This window comes from Quercus robur, chromosome 7 (genome assembly GCF_932294415.1).
Source record: "Quercus robur chromosome 7, dhQueRobu3.1, whole genome shotgun sequence".
Lineage (NCBI taxonomy): Eukaryota > Viridiplantae > Streptophyta > Magnoliopsida > Fagales > Fagaceae > Quercus > Quercus robur.
Window position 1 is genome coordinate 41710855 of NC_065540.1, and position 23493 is coordinate 41734347.

Sequence of the window (23493 nt, forward strand, 5' to 3'; positions counted from 1 at the left end):
GAAAATTTATTCTTGTTTGTCATTTTTGTGGTATTTTTGGTCATATTCGTCTTAATTGTCGTAAATTAAAATCTAAGAATTCTGTGTTTCAGTTTAGGACAAGAGATCATATACCCCAGGCCACAAGTCCATAAAAATTATTTGGCATGGTTTTGAAAATTTCAAGATTGTTGGCTTGCAAAAGAAAATTACAAGATTTTTGACACTCTCAAAAGAATTTTATTCTCCCTTAAATACACTCCATTTTTCATGGTTTTTCACTTACAAAGCCAATGTCATGTGTTGTATGGGTGAGAAAAGATTTTCTAAAGTGAGTGTTTTTTGCTTTGTCCTTGATTTATTTCCTTCAATTATTTGTGGACCTGTTTACTTTCTATTTTTGTTTTTTTGTATTTTTTTTATTGGTTCTTTTTGCTTGTTTTGATTATTCAAAAATGTCCAAAAACATTAAAAATTTCAAAAAGATAAAAATATTTTATTTTATGTCTTGTTTTATTTTTCTTGACGTGTATTACATGAATTCTAATATCTCTCTCTTAATTTAGACAAAGCAATTAATAGGTAGACTTTTATATCTACCTTTTCATATTTTTAATGTGCGTATCATTTTTTTCGTTTTTTATAATGGAGAAATTATATTCTAAAGAATAGTAGGTTGTTAGTGATTATTATTAGTGAGTAAAAAAATAATTTCAATGATCTATTCAAATTAGAACTCAGTTCATTTTTTAATACAAAAGGAATATGTGTAAGGACCAATCCTACCTGTTTGAAACACAAACTTGTTCCTTTGACCCATATGCATGTGCTTCTATATGACTACATATGTGAAGGTTAGGGTTGGATAAAGATTAAAGAGTTTCTCAATTTAATAATGTCGGATTGGGCTGAAAAGAAATTCTGCAACCCTACCTCATATGTGCACAGTTCACCCCCTCATGCACATATTTAATCAAATCAAATAAATAAATATAAGAAACTAAAAAAAAAAGAAAGGAACAAGCAATCGATTTTGAAATGATAAAGCATCGTGCCTGCGAGTGGATGTTTTTAATTACAATTCAATTCGGTTTGTAGTCCTCTATTCCGCATTAAAAATTACTTTTTTTTTTTTTTTGGTCCTTTTTAATCAGGCATTAACAATGACTTATTCAAGGTGAAACAATTATATCAGATGTTCACACATGACAACATCACAATGACGTCTTTATGCTCAGTTAACGTAATTGCGTTGAATATGAACATAGTATTTCACAAGTGGTGAGCAATGAGATATTATACCAATTATTATATTTAGGATGATTCATTTACAAGGAGTGAATGTAGACGGAGATCTATGAGGACTCTTCTTTTATTTTTGCAGAAGTATTAGTACTAAACTAGGTTATTAAATTCCCAATCATTACCTTAAAAAATTGAAAAAACACTCCTCTGATGAAGACAACAAATATTATATTTGCTACATTTGTTTTTTTGGTAACCAATCCGTTATGAAAGCTGGGAAAATTATAAAATAACGGCGAGCATAACAAGTGTATATTCTCAGGGCCATGATTTTAGCCCAGAGCGATAAGGTAAAAAGACAGGATTGCAAGCAGAATTGATTCAAAAGTTTTTAGTGAACATTAATAAAAATAGGTAAACAATTATAATAAAAAACAATCAATTATTTCTAATAACAATCAATTGAAGGGACAATCTAAGTGCATAAAGTTTAAACGTATAATTTATAATTACTCAAAATAAACTGAGATAATGTAAATGTAAAAGTTTAAAAGTATAATATTGTTTTGAAAATTTTAAAATATAATGTAAATGTAAATGTAAAAGTTGTATACCACTTCATTTGCCTAAATTTCTTTTAAAATATAATGTAGTGTTCAATTTTGTTCCTATTTACTTAAAATTTGAGTTTGTAATAAGAACTTAGAGTTTGAAACTATGCATAAGACAAAAAGATTGAAGAAAAAATGATTAGTGGAGGGATGGAGACATTGGAGATTTATTGCCATGAGAAAGAATTGTATTAAAAAAAAATTATTGTAAATTTTAAAAATAGAATAGAACGGAGGAAAAACAATACATATAACTGACCTCACTAATTTTTTAGGATCCATATCTTCGAGGAAGTGCATGAAAAATTTTAAATTAGGTTCGGTGGATGTGATTATTTTTAAATTAAAAAGAATAATTATATGAAAAATTTGAATTTCAGTTGTGAACTTAGTTTTTATGCTATCTCTTTTTCCTTGTCCTTTTTTTTGTCCTTTCTTTTCTTATTTATTTATTTATTTATAAATATAGCATGTTTTACTTATTTCTTTATGGGACTCTATATTTTGAAGTATAAATGGCAGAATTTTATTATTATTATTATTATTTTGGGAAGAGGTAGAACTTGATTTAATTATTATTAAAAATATACAAGTATACTGCTTTGTTGGTGTAGCTATATGACTATTTCATATTATTGTCAACCAGCCATGCACTCAACTGAGCCTCAGCCACTGAGGTGTCCTTATTCTACATGAATCTGCATGAATAAAATACAACGTGTATCCTTAGCAATATCAAACCCACCTCCTCGATCGCCCTCCGGGTCCGCTACGTTTGTGATCACGTAGGTAATGTTCCGTGATGCATATTTTATATAACATTATTTTAATAACTTGTAGAAATTTTATTGCATTTTTAACTGAATAACATTGTACATAAGTATATGAATTAAAGGTATATTCCTTCCTAGCTTTCCACAGATTCAAGATAACGACAAGAAGAACCATTTCAACGTGGCTACTTTCATCCCATTTCATGTTAATATAATCTGCTGACACATAGAATGACGAGAATTGGACCATATATGTGATTAAACTAATACATCACCTTAAATTCCATAACTAGAGCGGAAAATTGTTTGTGCAAAATTTATCCCACTATCCCAAAATACTAGCTGAATAATTGTTTTCAAACTTAAATTATCTTTCCACCATTTCTCAACTCGTGTATATATGCCAAGATTTGTAGATTTCTTAGCATTTACATAGTGTTAGTAGTCTCTAACTACTAAGAATTACTTTTAGGAACAAAAAAAAATGTTAGGTTCTAAAAGGTTAGAACTATTGGCAAACCATGAATACAAACTTGTCTAGATATATATTTTAGTGTTTATAGGGTATATTAGAAAAAAATATATTTGTTGAGAGATGGAGACATTCGAGATTTATTGCCAAGGGAAAGTAAGATATAAGCATTTTATTAAAAAAATTATTCTAAATTTAAAATATGGACAAACTACTTTGAGTTGAAGTGTGACTTCAAATAGAATAGAATGAAAGAAAATAATAAATATAACTGACTCTATCTAATCTGTTCAAGATCCATAATTAAACTTAAAAATTTAAAACTAATGTTTTGTTGTTGTTGTTGCTGTTGCTTTGACTTAAAGTGTGAGAAATTTTAAAGTAAGTATAATAGATGAGTTTGTTTTGAAATTAAAAATAATAATTATTTGTAAAATTTGAATCTCAATTGTTAACCTAATTTTTATGTTATCTCTTTTTCCTTGTCCTTTTTTTTTTTTTTTTTTTTTTTTTTGTCTTTAATTTTAATTTTTATATTTAAATAAAGCATGCTTTACTTATATATTTTTTTATGAGAGTTTAATTTTTTGAAGTATTATTGTTAGAAATTTATCTCTTTTTTTTAGAAGAGGTAGAACTTTATTTAATTACGAGAAATATATATACACACACAGTGGTGACAAACTCGAGTTTTAAAAAAATGGTAGATCTCTACATATTTTTAAAATAGTGATAGATTGATATATATTTTGGTAAACAGTGGTATTTGGCCATTTTGACCCAATACAAGTATACCATTAGAGCACTCACAATGAGGTTGCTAAAATAACTAAATAGTCATTTTAGTAACCGAACACTAAAAACACCTGTACAGCAAGGTTGTTAAAATAACTTATTGATATAATATTTTGACTCCTTGCTACAGTGGGCTGCTAGAGATAGCAGCCCACTGTAGTTGAGAGTTACATGCAATAAATAATATTTTAATCACACAAATCACATACACACTCAGCTTCTCCCACGCGTGTACATCATTTTTAGGTCTCGTTTGAGAAGAGGGAATGGAATGAAATGGAAAGGAATGAAAAGAATAATTTTAAAATATTCTTCCCTTCTCTTGTTTGGGAGTTTTAATGGAGGGAATGGAAAGCCCATTCCCTTGTTTGGGAGTTTAAGTGGGAGAGAATGGAATGGGTAGGAGGGAACACTCATTCCTCTCTATTCTCTAAAATCTCAAATTTTCATTCCTCTTGAAATTGGGAGGAATGAGAGGGAATGAAATTAGATTTAATGATTTTTTTAATAAAACTGCCAAAATACCCTTATATATTCAACATTTTATTTTAAAATAGGGGTCTAATAGTAATATTGTCATAAAATGATTCCATTCCATTCCCTCCATGTTGCTCCCAAACAAGATTACTTATATTCCATTCATTTTCATTCCTTTGTTTTAAAACATCCAATCAAGGTTACTTAATTTCATTCCATTCCATTCTTTTCCATTCCTTTCCTTTACTTAAATACATTCCATTCCATTCTATTCTTTTCCATTCCCTTATGATAATTCCATTCCATTCCATTCCCTTATGAACTCCCAAATGGAGCCTATTAGTTCCGACCCTATTCCTCATCTTATTATCTCTCTCTCTCTCTCTCTCTCTCTCTCTCTCTCACGCAGAAACCAACACGCTCTGCCTCCATCTCACTATCTCTATCTCTCTCTCACGCAGCCAAGGTCGATGCCACCATCAGCCCAGCCCTCCCTCCACCTAGCCCCCTTTCCCTTCGCCTAGCTCCATCTCTTCTCTCCCTTTCGCCCAGACCGAAGCCTTATTCCTTTGGGTCCATGGATTTATTTGGGTAAAGTTTTGGTTTGGGTTAGGTTTAGCTTTGGGTTAAATCAAATGTGATAATCGAATGGGTATTGATGGGTATTGATAATCGAATATTTTGGGTTTCAGATTTTTTATGGGTATTTTTGCAGTGAGTTGTGGCTGCCACGGTGGTGGTGGGGGGTAGCGGCTGTGCTTGCTCATTTTAGTGGGTGGTGGGGCACTGGATTGTGGTTATGGGTCTTGGGTCATGGTGAGTGTGTGGTTGAGATTTGGTGGTGGATCGGATTGGAGGTGGATGAGATTTTTTGGCTCAGGTCAAGAGTCCGACGGCTTTTCTGAGTCGTCAGAAAAAGAAACGTCAGCCCAATCCCCTAGTATTGACGTAGAAGACCATGTTGAGGGAGTTAGGGAGAAAGTGTTAAGTGAGGTTGAGGTCGAGGGGGGAGACGAGGAGATTGTTAGTGATGGGAACGGGGACGAAGGTGACGAGGAGGTTGATAGTGACGGGAATAGGGATGAAGGTGACGAGGAGGTTAGTAGTGACGGGAATGGGGATGAAGGTGACGAAGAGTCCTGTGAGGGAACTTTAGGGAGTTCTGGAGGTAACCGTCCCTTCATTCTTCCAATGGAGTGGGCCGTCAATAAATTCCTTCCAAAGATGAGCAACAGAGTTTTTAATGAGTTACGTACCCATTTCCAAATCCCAGATCACATTCCTATCCGTCTCCCTAGAAAAAACGAGAGGTGTTATACAGGGAGGACTGCAGATGTTGGGATGTACGATGCCATGTTCGCAGCAGGCCTCAGATTACCACTGACGGCTTTACACCGTCAGCTAGCAGATTTCTTGGGATTGTCCGTCAGCCAGATTGCTCCGAATGCCTGGAGGATCTTCATTGATGCTGAGATCCTTTGGGGTCGATTGAGTGGGGGGAACCGTCGCCTTTTGCTAGACGAGTTCTTTTATTGCTACAGACCACAGCATAAAGTATCTGCCAAGGGGACGTATCATTTTGCTCCTCGTGAGAAGAGCTTAAGATTAGTGTCTGATAAGCCAGACTCAAATAGGAATTGGAAGAGTAGATTTTTCATTGTTAAGGGCATGGACTGGGTGTGCCATTTGGACGAGTGGGATACGCTGCCCGGTGGTTATTTTGATAACACTTGGGCTTATATTAGGGATTCAAGTCGCCCCTTCTCTTTCTTTCTACCGTCTCTTTTCACTTGTTATGGGGTTTTTTTTTTTTTTTAACACCGTCAATTCCCTTTTGTTTCAGGTAGCGCTCGCTCGGAAATATCTGACGAACAAAGGGAATTCATCCGTCGGATACTTGGCATCCCGCTTGAGCAACGAAAGTGTAGGGGTTTGATCACCCTAGACACTCTTCATCTGTATTGTGGGGGTCCAGAGCCGACGGCTGAAGCTCGGAAGTTGGAAGAATTTTCCCGAAAACGTAAGTGGACGCCTCATTTAATCCGTCGGCTTATTTACTCTGTCTGCTTTACTGATCCGTCAGTTTATTTTGCGTAGAGATGGAAGCTGCGAAGCAAAGGGTAAGGGCCGCCACTGCTCGTAAGAAGGAGGAAGAGAAGGCCAAGGGAAAGGAAGGAGTGTCCTCGTCAACCCCTCATTCTGCTTTTAAGGGTTCAGTTAAGAGGAAGGCTGACGGAAAGGATGATCCTCCTTTTAAGAAGGTGGCTGTTAGTCCTGGGGATGTGCCCTCCAAGAAGTCGCCCCCCAAGTCTAGTCACGGTGCTGGGAAAGGAGTGATGACCTCTTCCGGCCCCGTCATTGAGGGGCCCCGTTGCTTGTTGACTCACAAGGATTACGCTGTTGAAGGGGTAGAATCTCTTATAAAACAGACGGATCTGGATCCTTGTGCTCAGCTAGGGACGGAGGACCTGGGAGCATCAGCTTTCTTTGATATAGCACGGGTATGCTTCCTACCTTAAATAACTTGATCTTGCCTTGGTTAATAGCTGACGATTGTACTTCCTTCAGGCCTTGGTTCGTGTTAAAGCACTCCAAGACCGGTGCGTGGCCAAAGAGGGCGTCGCCGCTCGGGTTAGGAGGCATAACTCCAACCTGATGGATTAGCAGGCGCAATATAAGGAGGCTGTCCGTCTCTTAAATGCAGATCTGAAGGACGTGAGGGAGAAGTTAGGAGAGGCTGAGCATCAGCAGAAGAAGCTTAAGGAGGAAGTTTCGTCTTTACGCGCGCAAGTAGAGACGGTTGGGACTGACGCGGTCCAAAAATTCAAGACAACCTAGTCATTTATTGATTCCTGTGCTGATTATTATGGCACTGGTTTCGATGATTGTTTGAAGCAAGTAGCGTCAGTTTATCCGGAGTTGGATCTATCTGGAATTACCATGGATGTCTCCGTGCCGATGACTCCTGCTGGCGACACTGTTGCTGACAAAGCTGACGAACCCCTCAATTTGGACCTTTTGCTTAATGATGCCGAAGTTGTTTTAGCCCAGCCTGCCGTCAACACTCCTGCCGAGTCTTCAGATAAAGCACAAACTGCCAAGGATAAAGCTGACGGGGTCTCTAAGGACGTTCCTGTCACTTAGTCCTGGCCTTTTATTTCAATTTTTGAACAATGTTTTTAAGTGCCCTTGTGTTTATTGGGCTTTTACTTGTAACCCCTTCTGCCCTTTTTTATGGCACTTGGTATCCTTTGCTTTGAACATGTACACTGATGTTTTTGTTTCTTTCTTTTATCAACTAATTTCTATGGCCCTATTTATTTGATGAGACCGTTATCTTTTTGATTTTAGCCTTTTTTGATGAGCTCGTCATCTCTACAGGCTCATTGGTTTGAGAACCTTGTTTGTGAGTGAAGTCTCATTTTTTGGTCAGACCGTCATCTATTGGACTGTCATCTTTGTAGGTCCGTTGGTTCTAGGACCTGGTCCATATGATGATAGCTTCATCTAATGGACCGTCAGCTTTTTAGCTTTAGCCTTGCGGGACCATCATTTTCTTAGCCTTAGCCTTGATGTCCTTGACATCTTCGTTGGTCCGTCAGCTTTTAGGACCTTGTCTATATGATGATGGCTTCATCTATTGGACCGTTAGCTTTTTAGCTTTAGCCTTTCCGGACCGTCACTTTCTTGGCCTTAGCCTTGATGTCTTTGAAATCTTCGTTGGTCCGTCAGTTTTTAGGACCTTGTCCATATGATGATAGCTTCATCTATTGGACCGTCAGCTTTTTAGCTTTAGCCTTTCCGGATCGTCATTTTCTTGGCCTTAGCCTTGATGTCTTTGACATCTTCATTGGTCCGTCAGTTTTTAGGACCTTGTCCATATGATGATAGCTTCATCTATTGGACCGTCAGCTTTTTAGCTTTAGCCTTTCCGGACCGTCATTTTCTTGGCCTTAGCCTTGATGTCTTTGACATCTTCGTTGGTCCGTCAGATTTTTAGTCCGTGTGTTATGGACTTAGTCGTTTTGGCTGTGAACTTAGTGGACCGTAGAAAAAATAGATACTTCAGCAATTTCTGAATAAAATCCTTTTATTGCCATGCATTTAAATAAAAGTAATTAAAACCAAATCCTGCCCTTTGGGCTAAAAAGTATTGTTGCAAAAAACTAAAGTAAATGATAAATCTAAGGAGTAAAACTAAAATTTGCTGGAATAAAAAAGAAGTTGGTCTTCATGCTGCCGCTCCTATTGGTAATACTTTCGTAGGTGCTTAGTGTTCCATGGGTGTGGTAGTTTCTGTCATTCCAACGTTTCCAGATGGTAAGTACCTTTTCTCTGCCACGACGTAACTCGGTAAGGTCCTTCCCAATTGGGGCCGAGTTTCCCTTGGGTAGGGTCCCTAGCGGCGCCCATGACCTTTCTAAGAACAAGGTCTCCAACTTGGAAGTCTCTATGTCGGACCCGAGAGTTGTAGTGTTTGGCCATGCGGTCCTGGTACCTAGCGAGCCTTTGTTCTGCTGCTGCTTTGATCTCGTCCACTAGGTCGAGCTGTAGTCGCATAGCCTCGTCATTTTTGTTCTCATCATGGTTGTGCACCCTGTAGCTTGTGAGTCCAACTTTGGCCGGGATGACTGCTTCGCCTCCGTACGTCAGTCAGAACGGTGTCTCTCCTGTGGGTGTTCTTGCCGTCGTCCTGTATGCCCATAGTATACTTGACAATTCTTCGGGCCATATACCCTTTGCCCCCTCGAGCCGAGTCTTGATAATCTTGAGCAAGGATCGGTTCGTGACTTCGACCTGGCCATTAGCTTGAGGGTGGGCGGGGGAGGAGTAGTGGTTCTTTATTCCTAAATGTGAGCAAAAATCCCGGAAGGGGTCGTTGTCGAATTGCCTCCCGTTGTCCGAGACAAAGACTCTAGGAATGCCAAACCTGCATATGATGCATCTCCAGACAAAGCTCCGCACGTTCTTCTCTGTAATCGTGGCCAAAGCTTCAGCTTCCACCCATTTCGTTAAATAGTTGATGCCCACTACCAGGAATTTCAGCTGTCGTACGACTGTAGGGAATGGTCCCATAATGTCTAATCCCCATTGTGCGAACGGCCATGGGGCCGTCATCGGGGTCAGCTCTTCGGTTGGTTGTCTAATAATATTGCTGAACCTTTGGCATTTGTCGCAGGCCCTGACATAGGCTTCGGCGTCCTTCTGCATGGTGGGCCAATAGTACCCTGCTCGCACAAGCTTGTGTACCAACGATCTGGACCCTGAGTGGTTTCCACAGATTCCTTCATGCACCTCTCTCATGACGTAATCTGCCTCTTCCGTACCCAAGCATCTCAAATATGGTCGGGAGAAACCTCTTTTGTACAGGACGTGTTTTATCAGGACGAACCTCGCCGCTTGGACCTTAAGTTTCCTTGCGGCTTCCTTTTCGTCTGGTAAGACCCCATCTTTTAGGTATGAAACTAACGGCGTTGTCCAGCTACTGTCGGAGCATATTTCCTGCATGTTGCTGAGATCTATTAGCGGAGAAAGCTGCACGAAAGAGAGTACATTACCAGGGATGACCATTTGTTCTGCTGAAGCAGCCTTTGCGAGGCGGTCGGCTCGCTCGTTTTCTCCTCTGGGAATTTGGACGACTTTGGCTTCTAGGTCATCCACTCTCGCCCTTACTTCATTAAGGTACTTCTTCATCTTTTTGCCTTTGCACTCGTAGTCTCCATTTATTTGGTTAGTGATGACCTGTGAATCGCAGTAGATGACTACCTTCGCGGCTCCTGCTGCTTTGGCGAGGTCGAGCCCTGCTATCAGAGCCTCATACTCTGATTCATTGTTGGTGGTAGGGAAGTCGAGACAGACCATACATTCAATGGTGTCTCCTTCGGGCGATAGTAGCACAATGCCGGCCCCTGCGGCTTGTCTGTTGGACGATCCGTCCGTATATATGCTCCATTGAGGGGACTCTACTGCAGGGTCTTCGTCATGAGTGAATTCAGCTATAAAGTCTGCGACGATCTGTCCCTTGATGGTGGTCCGCGGGCGGTACTGAATATCAAATTCGCTCAGTTCTATAGCCCGTAACGCCAATCGTCCCGCGGCCTCGGGACTGCTTATTGCCCGCTGTAAGGGCTTGTCAGTCAGGACGTTCATCGTATGAGCTTGGAAGTACGGTTTGAGCTTGCGGGCTGCTGTAACTAATGCAAAGGAAAGTTTTTCCATGGGCGGGTATCTTTCTTTGGCACCGTGAAGCGCTCGGCTTGCGTAGTACACGGGCTTTTGCACTTTCTCTTCTTCTTTGACCAAGGCCGCGCTAACGGCTGCGGGGGAGACGGCTAGATAGAGAAAAAGCTCTTCTCCTGGCTGCGACGGGCTCAGCAATGGTGGGGAGGAGAGGTAAGCCTTCAATTCTTCGAATGCTTGCTGGCATTCGTCAGTCCACTCGAAGGATTTCTTCAATGTTCGAAAGAAGGGCAAACACTTGTCCGTTGCCCTTGACACGAACCTATTTAGCGCCGCTATCTTTCCATTGAGGCTTTGCACCTCCTTCACATTTTTTGGTGGTGCCATGTCCATAATGGCCCGGATCTTGTCCGGGTTTGCCTCGATTCCCCTCTGAGACACCATGAATCCTAAGAATTTTCTTGCCGTCACTCCAAAGGTACATTTTCCTGGATTGAGCTTCATGTTGTAGGAGCGAAGTGTGTCGAATGTTTCTTTGAGATCTTCTAGATGATCTTCCTCCCTCCGGCTTTTTACTAGCATGTCGTCCACATAGACCTGGACATTCCTCCCAATCTGTTGCGCGAACATTTTGTTCATGAGTCTTTGGTATGTTGCGCCTGCGTTCTTCAGGTCGAAGGGCATCACCTTGTAACAGAAGAGGCCTTGGCTGGTCACGAACGACGTTTTTTCCTGATCGGTTTCGTGCATTCGGATTTGGTTGTACCCCGAGAAAGCGTCCATGAAGCTTAGCAATTGGTGTCGGGCCGTAGAGTCTACTAGGACATCGACCTTCGGGAGAGGTAGCTATCCTTGGGGCAGGCCTTGTTAAGGTCGGTGAAGTCCACACACATCCGCCATTTCCCGCTCGCTTTTTTTAACCATTACTACATTTGTTAACCAGTCGGGATAGTATACTTCCCTAATGAAGCTCGCTTCCTATAGCTTTCTGACTTCCTCTGCTATGGCTCGGTCTCGCTCGGGGGCAAACACTCTCTTCTTTTGTCTGATAGGTGGAAAGGCGGGCGATACATTCAACCTGTGCACCATGACTGAAGGATCTATTCCCGGCATATCTTCATGACCCCACACGAATACGTCTCGATTGCATCTGAGGAAGGTTATGAGCTCCTGACGGATCGTGGGGTTAGTGAGCGTTCCAATTTTGGTCGTTCGGCTAGGATCGGAACTGTTAAGGGGTATCTCTTCTAACTTCTCAACCGGCTCCGTTACCGTCTGGTGCTTTTCTATGCTTAAAGCCAGAACCTGATCCTCCATTTCCATCATGGCTATGTAGCATTCGCGCGCGGCCATCTGACTTCCGCGCAGCTCCCCTACTCCGTAGTCAGTCGGGAACTTTATCATCAGGTGGTAGGTGGAAGTTACCGCCTTCCATGAGTTGAGCGTGGGTCGCCCGAGGATAGCGTTGTAGGCTGACGAGCAATCGACTACCAAGAATGTCACGTCCCTGGCTATCTGTTGAGGGTAATCATCTACAATTACGGATAATGTGACCGCGCCCAGTGGGAATACCTGGCTCCCGCCGAAGCCAACAAGCGGGGCATTTGTTGGGATCAATCGCTCCCTGTTGATCCTCATCTGCTGGAACGCTGTGTAGTATAAAATATCTACTGAACTGCCATTGTCGATCAGCACCCAGTGCATGTTGTAGTCTCCTACCCGCAAGCTGACGACGAGCGCATCGTCATGTGGATGGTGAAGGCGTCGCGCGTCTTCTTCTGAGAATCCGATTACGGGACCTTCTCTCTGTGCTATCTTCGGCACGACTCCCGTCAGCTGAACATTTTGTACCATCCGAAGATAGGTCTTGCGGGCTTTCTTGGATGACCCGGCGGCAGCCGTTCCTCCTACGATCATCCTTATATCCCCAATCGGGGGCCTCGGTCGCTCATTGTCCCGTCGGGGGTGTTGGTCTTGTGCGGGGGGATCCGCTTTCTCCTTGCTAACGAATCTCTGCAGCTTTCCTTGTCTGATAAGGGCCTCAATCTGCTGCTTGAGGTCATAGCAATCAGCCGTGTCGTGGCCATGGTCACGGTGGAAATGACAATACTTATCCCGAGAACGTTTGTTGGGGTCACTCTTCAGCTTTCCCGGGAACGTCAGAGCCTCTTCGTCCTTGATTTGCATAAGGACTTGATCTATCGGGGCTGTCAGCGGAGTGAAGCTCGTGAATTTTCCCCCCAGGGGCTTAGGGCGCCTCTCGTCCCTTCGGTCTCCTGTTCTTGCCTTCTTTCGGCCTTGGTCATGCCGAGTGTCTTCCTGCCTTTCTCTTTTCCTGGGCCTCTCTTCCAGAGCTAATAGCGCATCTTCAGTGTTTATATACTTTGTGGCGCGATAAAGTACTTCCGACATGGTCTTTGGGTCGTTTTTGTATAGGGAGAACAAAAACTTACCCTTCTTCAAGCCATTCATGAATGCCGCAACAAGTATCTTATCGTCGGCTTTGTCGATCGAGAGTGCCTCTTTGTTGAAGTGGGAGATGTAGGCTCTTAAAGTTTCATCTTCTCGCTGCTTCATACTCATCAAGCAAGCCGTAGACTTCTTGTATCGATGGCCTCCAATGAAGTGTGCGGTAAACTGAGCGCTGAGCTCTTTGAAGGTGCTGATGGAGTTTGGTGTCAATCGGCTGAACCAAATTCTCGCTGCGCCCTTCAGCGTTGTAGGGAAGGCCCTACACATGATGGTGTCCGCTACTCCTTGAAGGTGCATTAGGGTCTTGAAGGTCTCCAGGTGGTCCAGTGGGTCCGTGACCCCGTCATAACTGTCTATCTGTGGCATGCGGAACTTACTCGGTAAAGGGTAGGAGTTGACGGTGGCGGTGAACGGCGAGTCAGTTCGGTTGATAAGGTCGTCAAGGTCGCTTGATACTCGTCCCTTAAGAGCATTCATAATAACCTCCATTTGTTCCTTCATGGCCTGCATCTCCACGATAACAAGTGGCGGAGTGGTTTCAGCGAGGGAGGGGATGCTTATGTTCTGTCGTTCTGGTTTGCTCGGGGCGCTGCTGGCCTGGGGTCCCTCCTGGTTTCTTCTGTCGGCTCTGGTTCCTTCTTGATCTGCTCCTTGGTTATTGGGAGCCGCATTTTTCTATTTCAGCTGCTCTTCTAGGTCGTGATTTTGTTTGGTGAGGCGCTCCACGGCTGTGGCGAGTGTCTTCACCTGTCTTTCAAGCGCAGTCGTAGGGGCTTCTTCCTCTTGAACGTCGTTAGTGGTCGCCATTGAGCGAGTGAGTACCACGTAACTCTTTTGTCTAGGAAGCGATAATGTGCTACGTTTCCCACAGACGGCGCCAACTGATGATGCCGAAAATAATACCACCAGTGAGTCACACGTTCCTCGCACGTCACAAATGGCACCTGCACAACGAAAAATGAAGAACCTAGCAAAGAGTACCGGTGTGGTACCGGCCAAACACCCTCCGAAGGTTAAGTCAGAACTATTCTCACTGCTCTAGAGTGCTAGAGAGGGTAAATTATGCGTACCTTGGGTTGTGAGGGTGCTTGGATTTTTATAGTAGCGAGGGTTGCCCTTCTTTTCCTTGGAGTAGAAGTCTTTTCCTTATAGGAGTCATCTTGAGCGTATTTTATGGGATCTTTTCCTTATAAGGATCCCTTGAATATTATCTAGCGTGGGAAGCAAGACAATTCCTTATACGTAACGTGGGTAGCAAGTAAACTTATGCTCGGTCTGTCAGCTTCAATTTACTTCCTTCAACTTTTTTGGGCGTCGGTTTAGTAGTGCTGTCAGCCTTGGAGCCAGCTGACCTTATGACCGTCAGCTATAACACCTTCGTCTGCTATGTCCGAAGGATTGCACTAAACTTGTCAGCTTTATGTTCCGCGTGGCTAGGCTCATCTTTTATCCTCATCATTACCTATGGTGGTGAAATCACCTAGTCGCATGTTACTTACCGATGTGTCTGGTGATGCTTTCATTATGCAGTTTTCTTATTTATCTTCCTCTGGAAGTTCTCTTGTGTCATCTGATGTATGCTTTATGAACGCTTCAGGTCACACTACCTATGATGCTTGGTAGTAATGTGTGCTTTATGAAACAGTTTGGGTTACTATGATCCCTTGTAGTTCTTTAACAGTCTTATTTTCATGTCAATTTGGATCTCTTAATATGGTTTACTGCTTTACAAAGATTTTGCATCCCCAGTCCTAGCTAAAACACAAGGCATAGCAAATTGAAGAAAAATACTATATATATCGAAGTTGTTAGAATGTCCGTTAAATGATTAAATTCATTATTTTCTAACCATTTATGATTTTGGAATGGCAAAACGCACCCATTGGCCTAAAGATAACTGTGAACCTATTAGGCTTTTTTGTTTTCTTTTATATTATAATTTAGTTGTTAAATTGGGCATAATGATCCATGTTTATTCCCAAATGGCAGGACCCATTCTGTTCTCTATTCTCATCTCATCTAATAAAAGATTTAGCAGAAATTTGTAATGTGAAGCTTTTTGAGATAAGAAAAAAATTAGGTACAATTTTTTAAGTGTTTTACTTAAGGTTTTTAATTAAATTTAATCATATAGTTGTAATGGCCATTGAGTCATATAATTGAATTTACCTGTCTATGAGCAAAAGTATCGTCTAATACTATCATATGGTTGAATTTAATTGGTGAAAAAATTAATGCTTAAAAAATTATATCTAAGTTTTGTCCCAAGAAATAATTAATGCTTAAGAAATTATATTTAAGTTTTGTCCCTTTACTGTCATCTTTTTATTTTTATTTTTATTTATTTTTATTTAATAGAGAGTTCAAATATAGAGATGTATTACAAATAGTTTTACTGGTTTTTTTTTCCCCTATAATTGAGGGTTTGTAGCTTAATTGACACATTTTCATGTACAAAATGCTTAGGGGTCTAGGGTTGAAAGGGTTCAAGATGTGGGGCTAGCAGCATATTTTAATTATCTAAAAAAAAATTGTAATATGGTCTGTTATAAGTTGCATTTGTAGCAAGGAATCTATCTATAGGAAAATACCATAGAAGATCAAAAAATGGCTTCAGCTTGTACAAAGTACAAACTAGAGTAATTTTCTGTGCTTCATATCCCAACTGAAAGTGGAATATGATCTGATTTGGGTGATGGTCTCTCCTGAACAAGTTTTTGAGTTTAAGGAATCATCAAACTTAGCTTGTGCATTCATGAGTTGTTTTTTTTTTTTTTTTTTTTTTTTTTTTTTTTTTTTTTTTGAAACTGGAATCAAACTTTCAATTAAATCAAGGAAGCATCAGTGTTTACATACTCAACAGCAACTGATGGAACCTCTTCCATCCAAAATAAATCAACATTAACATTTTGGGCATACCTAGCAAGCACATGTGCTACCCTATTACCATTTCTCTTAATGTAACTCACAGAAGCCCATTCCAAAGCTCCTATCAGATGCCGGATGTCTCCAACAACATGTCCAATAGCTGACTGGTTATCTGTACTTGAAGCAATCCACCTTGTAGCATTGACACTGTCCCCTTCCACTATAAGCATCGTGAAACCAGCATCAATGGCGAATTCTAGCGCTTTACGACATGCGAGTAGTTCAGCCATATCACTTCCCTGGACTGCCGGGCCCTTAACTGTCATCGCAACCATAACTTCTCCAGTAGAGTTTCTGATCACAGCACCGAACCCAGAACTAGCAGAATCCTCAAACACCGCTGCATCATAGTTGAGCTTGTACACAGCCTGTGGTGGGGGTATCTAGCGCGTTCCATCATTCTGCAATACCTGCTGAGTCGCACCTACCGCCACATCCGCATGTAAACTGACTTGTGACTGCTGGAACTCCTCAAGCAACTCAGTTGCACGCCTATTCAAGCAGCTCAATTCCATTAATTTGCCTCCATGCATTACTCTGTTCCGCTGGTTCCAAATCAGCCATGCCTGCACTAACCACAGCTCCACCTTTGTTTTGTCCAGCCGATCCAGCAGATACTCCAATAGAGCTACAAAATCAATTTGGCCCGTCCCACACTTCTGCAAAGCCCTTACACTACCATGCCAAACATCCTGCGCTACTATGCATTCTCATAAAGCATGAATAGTTGATTCTTGGAATAAGGCACATAACGGACACACATCATCCAACAAAATCCGTTTCTTCTTGAGGTTCCTTCTAGTAGGGAGAATATCATGACACGCCCTCCACCCAAACACCTTTATCTTGTTGGGGATCTGTAGCTTCCATATAGCAGCCCACACCTTACTACCTCCACTACCTGATGATGATTCAGCCCAATCCACCTTCTTTAACTGAGCTCTTGCAACCTTGTAAGCTAACTTCACTGTGAAAATGCCATCCTTATTATGCTTCCAATAAACAGAGTCAGAGACTTGCCTTCGACTTAAAGGTATATTACATATAGCTTCCCCCTCTTCCTGATTGAAGTGAGCCATAATAACTTCTCGTCGCCATACAGGGGGTCTTGGTTAATCAAACTGGACACCCATACTTCCTATTCATCATCCCTCACCAACAAAAAAGGCTTATTAGTAGGGTACTCTGGAATCCACCTATCCCGATAAACATTAATAGAAAGTCCATCACCCACTCGCCAACAATGTCCCAATCTTAAAATAGGTAAGGCCGCCACTAAACTCCTCCACACAAACGAACCATTAGGTGACTTTGTAGCCTCAAGTACTGAAGTCCTAGGGAAGTACCTTGCTTTAAAGCATTGATAGACAAGAGAATTTGTATCTTTTAATAGTCTCCACCCTTGCTTGGCCAACATGGCTAAATTAAATGCTCTAAGGTCCCGAAATCCCATTCCACCATCCTTCTTTGACAAAGTCAGTTTATCCCAACTTTTCCAATGAATTTTCCTTTCATTCCCTATTTGGCCCTACCAAAACCTAGCACTTAAGCCATCCAACTCCTCACATAATTTCGATGGGACATTTCCTTCACTCCCAAATATGATTCGAATCGGGACACTTCCTTCACTCCCAAAATCCCCAAAGCCTCCTGCTTCTGGCTAAAAGTGGTGTTATTACTGAAATAGACTGAAGACTTTTCCAAATTTATGCATTGTCCAGAGGGTTTAGCATAAACTTGAAGGATCTCAACTATAGTATTAATCTCCGCTGATGCAACCCTGCCAAAAATCAATGAATCCTTTGCAAAGGGAAGATTAGTAATCTTTGGTGCATTTCTACAGATAGATACCCCATGCAAAGTCTCTCCAATCTCTGCTCTGTCCAATAGCGAAGTAAACCCTTCAGTGCATAACAGAAATAAATATGGTGAGAGAGGATCACCCTGACAAATTCCCCTAGAAGGCAAAACATTACCAAATGGTCTCTCATTTACAAGAATAGAGAATGAAGTCGTTGTGACATAACTCATTACTCTTTCTATCCATGTTTCAGGAAAACCCAACCGCTGCATAACCCCCTGAAGGAAAGGCCACTCCTTATCATATGCTTTACTAACATCCAGTTTCAACGCCATATACCCTTTCTTCCCTTTCTTCCTGCAGTGCATAGTGTGTAGTGTTTCATATGCTAGCAACACATTATCAGTAATAAGACGCCCAGGGACAAAAGCACTCTGAGTGGGAGATATGATATTAGGTAACACCTGCTTCAGTCTATTGGCCAATACTTTAGAAATTATTTTGTAAATCACATTACAAAGACTTATGGGCCTAAAATCAGACATTTTCTCAGGGTTCTTCACTTTAGGGATCAGCACAATGTAAGTATGATTAATATCAGGCAACATATGACCATTATTCAGAAAATCCAACACAGAATCAACTACAGTATCACCCACAACATGCCAAAATCTTTGGTAAAATAAAGCGTTTATACCATCAGGTCCAAGTGCCTTTGTTGGTCTCATTTGGAACAACGCCATCTTAACTTCTTCAGCACTAAACTCACTACACAGGGTATCATACATCTTCGGTGTCACCATCCTTGGGACTGCATTGAGACATTCCTCCATCTGATCACAATTATCTGCACAAAACAAATTGTCAAAATAACCAGTAGCCACATTAGCTATCTCCTTCATCTCCTCCACCCAATGCCCTTGTTCACTTCGAATCCCCTTAATATAATTCTGTCTTCTTCTCTGGGAGGCTTTAGAGTGAAAGTATTTAGTGTTTTTATCTCCATGTTTAAGCCACGGGATCCCAGACCGTTGTGCCCTGTTAATTTCCTGCTTCAATAGCAAGTCATCCAATTGTTTGCTAACACTCAAGTATTTGGCCTTTGATTCTTCAGTCACCACTTCAGCACTATTTAATACCTTCACCCGGTTTTGAAGACTTTTAATGGCTACTTCATTCGGCTTTGACTTTGAAGACCCTTAAGCTTGCAATTCCTCACCACAGAACTTAATCTTCTCCTTTATTGAAGTTAAACCCCTTTTTGAATTTTTGTTGAAACCTCTGAACACTCTTCACATGCACCAGAATTGACAAATGATCCGAAGCATGGGGTGGAAGATGAGAAACTGTAGTTATCAGGAATTTTTCCCGCCACTCCATGGTTGCCACAGCCCTATCAAGTCTTAATTTGGTATTAGCTTCACTAGGCCTCTTATTAGACCACGTGTAGGTATACCCTCTGTATCCCAAATCCTCCAAAGTACAGGAATCTAACACATTTCTGAAAGCATTAATCTCTGCTGAATTAGGTGGCCTTAAACTTAATTTCTTTGCACTATTTAGAATTGCATTGAAATCTCCTACACAAAGCCATGCACCATTAACAAAACTCCTTAGATGTTCCAGCAGTTGCCAAGACTTTTCTTTATGCTGAGCCTTAGGCCAGCCATAAAATCCAGTAAAAAACCAGACAAACCCATCCTCTTCAATGACCTTCATCAGAATGTGATTAGGCGAATAATTAATCAGCTCCATCCCGACCTCCTTCTTCCATAATAAAGCCAAACCACCCCCTGCATTTGGCTGTTTAACTATAATTTTATTCTGAAATTGCAAATCTCCATACAAATTATCAAATCCTTCTTTATCCAGATGTGTTTTCATAAGAAAACACACATTGGGAGCTTGGTCCCTCATAAGTTTGCGAAGGCTTCGACCTGTCCAAGGGTTCCCAAGCCCTTGGCAGTTCCAGCATAACAACCTCATTGCTCTCGGCAAGGGTGGTCATCCACCCCCGCCGATCTCTCAAACACAGAAGCTTCCTTATTCTCTAATTTCCCCCTCTTAGTTCTTCCCTCATCTCCCTTAATATTCTAGTTCCCATCAAAGTTTGCTGGAAGTGGCCTTTTGCCATTAGACGGCAACAACACCTTTTGCAAACCCCCAAGCCCAATCCATCCTGTGAAATCTAGTCCAAGATGACTTGGGCTTTAAAGCATTCGGCCCATCTGATTGTTTTTCTAAACCAGCTTCAACACCACTTAAGCCCATCACGTTACTCTCACGTGCCTTGCCCTCCAGCCCACTAGGTAAGCCATCCACCTTTTGTGTCGAGTTTTCCTTCAGCTCAGGTACTGTTTGTGCACGTTAGTAGTACCACTCACCACGTAATTTGCATGGGTGTGATTACGTTCCTGAACATGTGGCGTGATTCCTAAAAATTCGGACTGTCCTTCATCATCGTTTCTAGGGTTTCTACACTGTCTATCTACCGCCGCCACAGCTCTACTCTGTTGCAATGGCACTTCACACCTGATTGGACCCCCCTTAGACCTGAACAAACTAGCACCGGATGTTTCACCACCCCCCTCTGGACCGTATTCAACCCCCCTGTCTTTCTTTCAAACGGACCACCTCTTGCTCGCCCTCCCATGGCTTTAAGGAAGTCTCCATATTGGTAGTCCACAAAGTATTTAGCACAATTCTTTACATCATGGCCAAGCATGCCACAATAATGGCAAAACAACGGCAACCGTTCGTATTTAAACTTCACCCAGTGTTTTCTCCATTAGACCCTACAATAAAGCTTCCTCTGTGAATGGGCTTTGAGATAGGTAACGCCACTCTAACCCTCATGAAATAGTGCAACTTGTCCTACCCTCTTCTCTGCTCAACTTCCTCAACAGCCCCAAGTCTACTCCCCACCTCCTTAGCAACCTGTGATGTAAACATGTCTAGCGACGCCCCCCAGATCTGAACCCAGAGAGATGCCGTCTCCATGCTTATATTCTCAGCAGTCATACCTCTCCTCCAACACTTAAGCAATAATAATTGATTATCAAAAATCCACGGGCCACTTCTTAAGACTTTATTCAGATCAAATTCAGATGTGAATTTAAACTAAAAAAGATTTGGCCCTACCTCTGTTATTAGAAGCTTCCTGTGTGCAAGGAGTTGGCATGAGCTAGAGTATTAAACTGTCAGCACTTGGATAACAACAAAATGCCGATCGGAAGCTTCTGCTGCCTATTAGAGCAAACTGTTTCCTGATCGGCAGTCCACCTTGGTTAGGTGTTTTCGATTATTTGTTTTGGCTTTGTTTGGGCTCCTAACAGACATGTTACCTCTATGTGAGTTCTTTGGGACATTAGGAGACAGTCACTGTTTTTGTTGATGACAATAAGTAGATTGGACTTCAAATGAACTTTCTCATCTGATATTTATTTTGAATTTGATTTATCTACATATTTTGAGGATGCTATTGTTTGGTTTAACCCATATTTTTCTTCTTTAAAGTCATTTTGTTTGTGACTCATGTTTAACACTTTTTGGGACAGTCTGTACTCAATCGTGTGGGCTATACCCAGAAATTAGCCATGGGATGCTGGTTGTAATGGATGAGCACGGGAAGGAGTTGGAGAAGAAAACGAAGCCCATACTTGAAACCTTGAGGAGCTACCAGGACTTGCCGCCGGTAAGTTTCTATTTCAGTAACAAAGAACAGTTGGCATGTGTTGGATTTCTTTTATTTTTGGAAAGATTGTGAAATTTTAATTTGTTTTTATTATGTCATACAGGATAAAGCTTAGGTTGCTTTGGCAATTGAGGACAAGAAAAGGCAGTATGCTGCTGCTGAGAAGTATCTTGAAGATGTACTGCATTCAGCTCTTTCCACTTCAGAGTAAATTCACTAAGGGATAGCTTTTGTTATTATTTAATTGTGGCTTATATCTGGACAATGGATGAGTATATTGTTGATCTGATGATTTCTACTGAAGGATGTTTGCTTGTTGAATTTACGCAATTGTCTTTGGCTTCTAACAATGAAATTTTCTTTATTATAGATTTAGTGGAAGAGAAAAACTGACGGAGACTACATTGTATCTATTATAAGTTATAACAAATTGTTGATATGTTCCTGAAGAATTTTGAACCATTTTTATTCATTAAAAAAAAAAAAACCCACCATTTTTGGCTTATTAAATTCGTACCATATCAAGTTTCCTTGAATTAACACTATTCATTTCAGTCAGGGCATGTAATCTGAATGCCTCACAAATGATGCTATTTGATTAAAAGCCAGTACTTACTCAGTTAAGAGCTTTTTTGGTTTCACTGAAAACACTTCATTTTCAGGTTTCATTTCTTGTTTGCTGTGAGCCCCACCACCTCAATGTTTGTATGGTTTTCATTTTAATTCTCAGGTCCGTTTGGATATAACTTATTTTACTGAAAACTGAAAACATTGTAGTAAAATAATTTTTAAATGTGTGAATAGTGCCGTGGGACCTATGAACAGTGCGTAAACAGTGTACTTTGTCTCCTGCATAGTGAATCCATGTGATACTGTTCATACGCGTTGGGGAAAAAAAAATGCAAAAAATGCAAACGTGAGCCCAAAAACATGAATCCAAACACTCACTCAGTCTTTGGAACCCATTACCCAAAAAAATGAGAATGAGAACAACATTTTGGAGTCTTCAAAAATTGAGAACTGAGTTAAGTGCCATTTTTGTAATACATACACCTGTGCCATTAATTGAGCCTAATGGATCTTTTATTTTTGTTTTTATTTTTACTTCCTTAACAGTTCTCCCATCTCTCTCTCTCTCCCGGTTGAGTTCACATCTCTCTCTTGGTTAAGTTCAATTGGTGGTTTAGGTGTGGTGTGATTGTGGCCGTTTGTGGTGGGGTTTGTGTAGGTCTTGCCATTTGTGGTAGTGATGGGTTTGCTGTTGGGTTGAGTTTTGAGTGGGTTTATGGATGGTTACGTGGTTGTTGCTGAGTTTGCTGGGTTGTCCCTGTAGCTTATGCCAAAGTAATGAAAAAGCTCAATGTTTGTAGTTAAAACATTGGGATTTTACAATAGGTGCTGCCAAATCCTGGACTTAAAAGAGGGAAAAATTCGCCTCCAGCCTTGTGCCTTTTCTTGCTCTCCTCCCATTGGTTGCATTTCAATCCCTTAATCAAGTATGTTGTAGAATAGGGGTGGAATTTTCTTTTTTCCCATTGGTGTGGGTGTGGCTGGTAGTGCTTAGATATGTCAAAATGGGTTAGAATTGTGACTCGACTTGAAAAACACTTGACCTAAACCTGAATTTTTTGATCCAAAGCAAAAACGGGTCAACCTATGACCTGACCCATTTACATAAAAAAAAAAAAATCACTAAAAAATATTTAGACTATGCCATGGGTACTAGTTGCATAAAGCACAAAGCATGGCTAGCTAGCAACCTACTGCCTAGTTAATAGCCAATAAGAGTCACATGATAAGTTGATAACCCATTTATTAAAAAAAGAGTTAAAATAAAAGTAAAACCAAAAACAAGTAAACAAAACAAGACATTTGATTTGACTATACATTAGTTTAACATTACTAAGTTACTTACACAATAACATTACTTGTCTACTTACACAAAGTGACAAAACAAGTTGAAGCTACTAAACTTAATTAAAAAAAAAAAGTCCAAACAAGCAAACCTAACATCTAATCTTCAGACCACGCCTACGCCTCCACCAAGAGAGCACTATTAAAATTTT

At 40.9% G+C, this 23493-nt stretch overlaps 1 protein-coding gene and 1 pseudogene across 1 annotated transcript; one reads left to right on the plus strand and one right to left on the minus strand.

Annotated features, from left to right (window-relative positions):
• The window catches only part of LOC126693492 (AUGMIN subunit 1-like), a 75129-nt pseudogene extending 53250 nt beyond the window's left edge, over positions 1–21879 (plus strand).
• LOC126691424 (uncharacterized) lies at positions 15830–17011 on the minus strand. Its single transcript, XM_050386473.1, has 3 exons — positions 16694–17011; positions 16343–16624; positions 15830–16300 (listed from the first exon to the last, which is right to left on the minus strand). The coding sequence occupies exons 1-3, from the start codon at positions 17009–17011 to the stop codon at positions 15830–15832; spliced, it is 1071 nt and encodes a 356-aa protein (XP_050242430.1).
• Positions 21880–23493: the final 1614 nt, after the last annotated feature.

Excerpts from the sequence above, each read along its gene's own strand:
- LOC126691424 (XM_050386473.1), bottom strand. The coding sequence starts at position 17,011 with ATGGCTCACTTCAATCAGGAAGAGGGGGAAGCTATATGTAATATACCT. Across the intron at positions 16,625-16,693 it reads AACGGATTTTGTTGGATGAT|GATGTTTGGCATGGTAGTGT; the intron begins GTGTGTCCGTTA and ends ATAGTAGCGCAG. Across the intron at positions 16,301-16,342 it reads CGGTAGGTGCGACTCAGCAG|GCTGTGTACAAGCTCAACTA; the intron begins GTATTGCAGAAT and ends CCCCCACCACAG.